At 33.5% G+C, this 3938-nt stretch overlaps 1 protein-coding gene across 1 annotated transcript; it reads right to left on the reverse strand.

The window, feature by feature from the left end:
- Positions 1-209: 209 nt before the first annotated feature.
- Positions 210-1371, reverse strand: LOC131355622 (C-C motif chemokine 3-like). The gene is made up of 3 exons (XM_058394023.1): positions 1229-1371; positions 686-794; positions 210-538 (listed from the first exon to the last, which is right to left on the reverse strand). Exons 1-3 carry the CDS (start codon positions 1296-1298, stop codon positions 442-444), a joined length of 276 nt encoding a protein of 91 aa, XP_058250006.1. The 5' UTR covers positions 1299-1371; the 3' UTR covers positions 210-441.
- Between the last annotated feature and the right edge of the window lie 2567 nt (positions 1372-3938).

Below are 3938 nucleotides of genomic sequence, written 5' to 3' on the forward strand. Positions count from 1 at the left end.
TTACTAATTTGAAAAATATGAAACATATATATATATATATCTTACAGATTCATTGAAACTTGACTGAAACACTGAGAACTGTGTTGTTTATTTTTTTTTAAATCTACATAAAGTTAAAGACAAAGTGACATGAACATGTTTTTTATTAAAATGTGACAATAAAAAAAAAATAATAATATTCCATTTAAATACTCTTTTATGTGCAAATATAAAATACATTTAATATGTATATATTCTTGAAAAAAATCATGAATTTAAAATAATAAATATAAATAATAAATATTCAAATGTTAGAATAATTTAAGCAAAGGTTTAAATATAAAATATATTATAAGGATTAAATACGAAAAAAAAATAATACTGTCATTCTTACTGATCAATAAATAAAAAGAGCTTATTGTAAAGAAACAAACATAAAATTGGTATTAAGGGAGAGAGGATTTAGGCTCTGGGTCGCTGGTCAATGATGTTCATGTTCCTCTTCACCCAGTCCACACGGGGATCTGCACACACCTGACGGATGTCATTCAGGGTAAAGCTGCAGAGCAGAAGAGAAAATGAGAAAATCAATAAAATCAGAAAATCAGAAAATCAGTAAAATCAGATAAAATCAGAAAATCAGACACTCTGCCACGTGCCAAACCTCCAAAAGAGAGATTTTGATTTGAAAGATTTGAAAGCTTACATGACTCCAGGTTTTGAGCACTGAAACTCTGTTTCTTCATATCCTGCAATGTATTTTATAGGAATCGGACGTGTCTGGTAACTGAAACAGCATTTCTTCGGCCCATTATCTGCGTAAAACAAACAAACAAACAAACAAAAAAGATTGATGCATTTAGTTCTGTGATTCAATAGTTATAAAATGGTCTTGGATCAACTATAAACTTCAGCACTGTTGAATTCTGGCTCCTGATTGGTCAGAAAGTGTTGATTAGTTTTCTATAAAAGTAGCATAGGTTTATATAAATGTGCTCATTCTGAAAAGTTATGGTTTCTATAGCAACAGCTCATTCACAGGGCAGCTATGTTAATGATTAAGTTCTGATGAAGTACAGAGATGTTCAGATGTTTCGTTAAAGATCTAACATATCTTCTTAATGACTAAATAAAAGTCCATGAATGTTAATTGGTTTAAATAAATGCAGATGATTATAACAATAATAATATGTACAAACAAAAAAATGTAAAAAAAAAAAAAAAGGTATTAAAATGAAATGAATCTTACTCTGAGCCATTGTGAAGGACTGAAGGCAGGCGAGAACCAGCAGAACCAACAGGACTGAGCGAGAGAACATGACTGCTGCTGCTGATGATGATGATGATGATGGTCACAATGCGAAGAGAGCTGTGTTAATGCAGATAGCACCTCACTCTTGAGTTTATATAAGCTGAAAAGAAGGGGCGGGGAGTGTAGTTTGGGTATTTGAAAGTTACGAAAAAGTTGACTAAGAGCCAAAAAAACCCCCTCTTTCACAGGAAACCCAGTTGTGGTGTTCACAACTATGTTGTGGGACCTATGATGAGGGAGAACTGAGCATTTAACATGTTGTAACTAAACCTTTCACACTCTTGTATTAAACTCTCTAAATAAAATAAAATAAAATAAAATAAAATAAAATAAAATAAAATAAAATAAAATAAAATAAAATAAAATAAAATAAAATAAAATAGAATGACATTGAATCGAATTGAATAGATAAATAAATAAATGAAGCACAGATTCTAGGAATAAAAGTATAAATATTCAGATTCCAAGCCCTTATACACAGAGCTAATAAATTATGCAAATAATTTGCATTCAATTTGTAACATCTTTAGCAAAACCTGCAATTTTGTATTAAATCAAACAAATTATTTAACATAGTGAAGTTACTGTAAATTTAAAGCCATGTCATGAAATTATATGTGATTTCAGGAGTGTTTAACATCCGTGTGAGTGACAATAAAAAAATAATAATAATAAAAAAAGTGAGAAAATTGCATCCAAGGAATTCAAACTCAAGCATTACATGTGGAAATCAATGAAGTGTGTGTAAAAATAAAACAAAATAAAAAAAACACCTGAAAGAACCGATGTAGTGATAGATTATAGAAGGTATATAGGTGTTTTAGAGACTTCACAGAGCCTCAGCACAAGTGTTTTAAATCAACTGATGCTGACATACAGTGACTTTGACATAAAATGCAAAGAATTATTATTAAAACTATGATGTGCATGTGCAAATTCCACATGTGACCTGTGGGATTATAAGTTACAATCTAAAGGTGAATCAGACTAGGCGTGGCAGGAAGAGGAAGTGTGTCATATTTATGACTTCGGCAAAATGTTCAAAGAGAATTAATAACCTCAGGCTGTAACAGGAATAACAAGCTTTTGTACTTTCTTAATACACTTGTTCTAATATGTTAACAAAACAGTTCATTCACTTGCTTAACATCCAAAAACATTAAAAAAAACACACATATCTTTTAACAAGGTAAAACCTAAAAACTGCCACATCGGAGTGATAATACCCCAACACCCCACCCCTAAGCCATATATACTATGAACTTTTCATATCTGAACTCTGTGTCACGGTCATTGAGGTTATGGAGTTTCACGAGAAGAATGGAAACTACAGAGGAAGAGATGAGTGGGGGAGGGGTGAACAGGAAGTAAATGAGGTCATTAATTCAGGTGACCAAGCTGAATTATCACACACTTCCTTTTTTTACTATAACAATGTCAAACAGAGTGAGCTCAGCAAATGATGACAAGCTGGGAAATATTCCTTAGTCAGAGAGCATTCTTATTAATTTGTGATTATTTCATTTCCATCTTTGGTTTTTGACTCAGATTAGTTGGTAGTTTGTTTTGTGCATCACAGCCTCAAATAAATAATGCAAACAGGTTCACTTGAGCCTCGAGGCCATTAGCATAGGTTTAAAAAAATAACATAGCAAAGTAAACATAGATCAAAATCAGATGATTTTAAAATCATAAATCTGAAGCACACAGTTGAATAAAACGTCTCTTTTTGCATAGCTTTACTCAAACCCTGGCCCAGCATGACAATGCCCCTGTGCACAGCTCCACGAAGACATGGTGTGGAGCTATAGGTTGGAGGAAGTGAAAGATCTGAAATGTCCTGCACAGAGCCCTGACTCTGACTCAACCCCACTGAACATCAATTTAACATCCTGAACATCAGAGTCTGATCTCACTAATGCTCTTGTAGCTGAATGAGCACTAATCCCCACAGACACAATCCAACATCTAGTGCAGTGGTTTTCAACCTGTGGGCCGCTACGGTATTGCAGGGGGGCCGCTAGTTATTATCAGTAGAAATAATTATATTGCTAATGTATGAAAAATGTGTAGTCATAATTAAATATCATAATTTGATATATAATTAAATAACGAAAAATTTATAATAAACTGTTACTATGCATTCACTATTCCATCTCGTTGATTGGTTTAATAACAACCCGCCAATTTAGGCTCTCTAAGATATTTTTGCTGCATACATGCTAAAACAGATGTAAACATGGATAAATGGTTGTCAACGGGATCGCTGAAAAGGACAAATACGGACGTTTCTTCATCCACAAGTAAGCAGGACACTGAAAAGACTCAAAATAAACCCAAACGAAGAAAATATAGCAGCGAGTACCTAGCGCTAGGTTTCACATGTGTGGGAGTGGAGAACGAGCTACCGCTCTGTGTTATATGCTCAGAAGTCTTGTCAAATGAAGCTTTAAAACCGAGCAAATTACAACGGCACTTGGAAACAAAACATAGTGAATATGCGTTCAAGCCAACTGAGTTTTTTGAGAACAAACTTAGAGAGTACCAAAGCAAGAAAAAAACTCTTGAAACTGTGTTCTCTGGCAACGACAACAGTAAAGCAGTGGAGGCATCTTATCGCGTTGCAAAACTAATCGCGAAGGCTGGA

The sequence above is a fragment of the Hemibagrus wyckioides genome, linkage group LG07 (assembly GCF_019097595.1).
Source record: "Hemibagrus wyckioides isolate EC202008001 linkage group LG07, SWU_Hwy_1.0, whole genome shotgun sequence".
Taxonomy (NCBI): Eukaryota; Metazoa; Chordata; class Actinopteri; order Siluriformes; family Bagridae; genus Hemibagrus; species Hemibagrus wyckioides.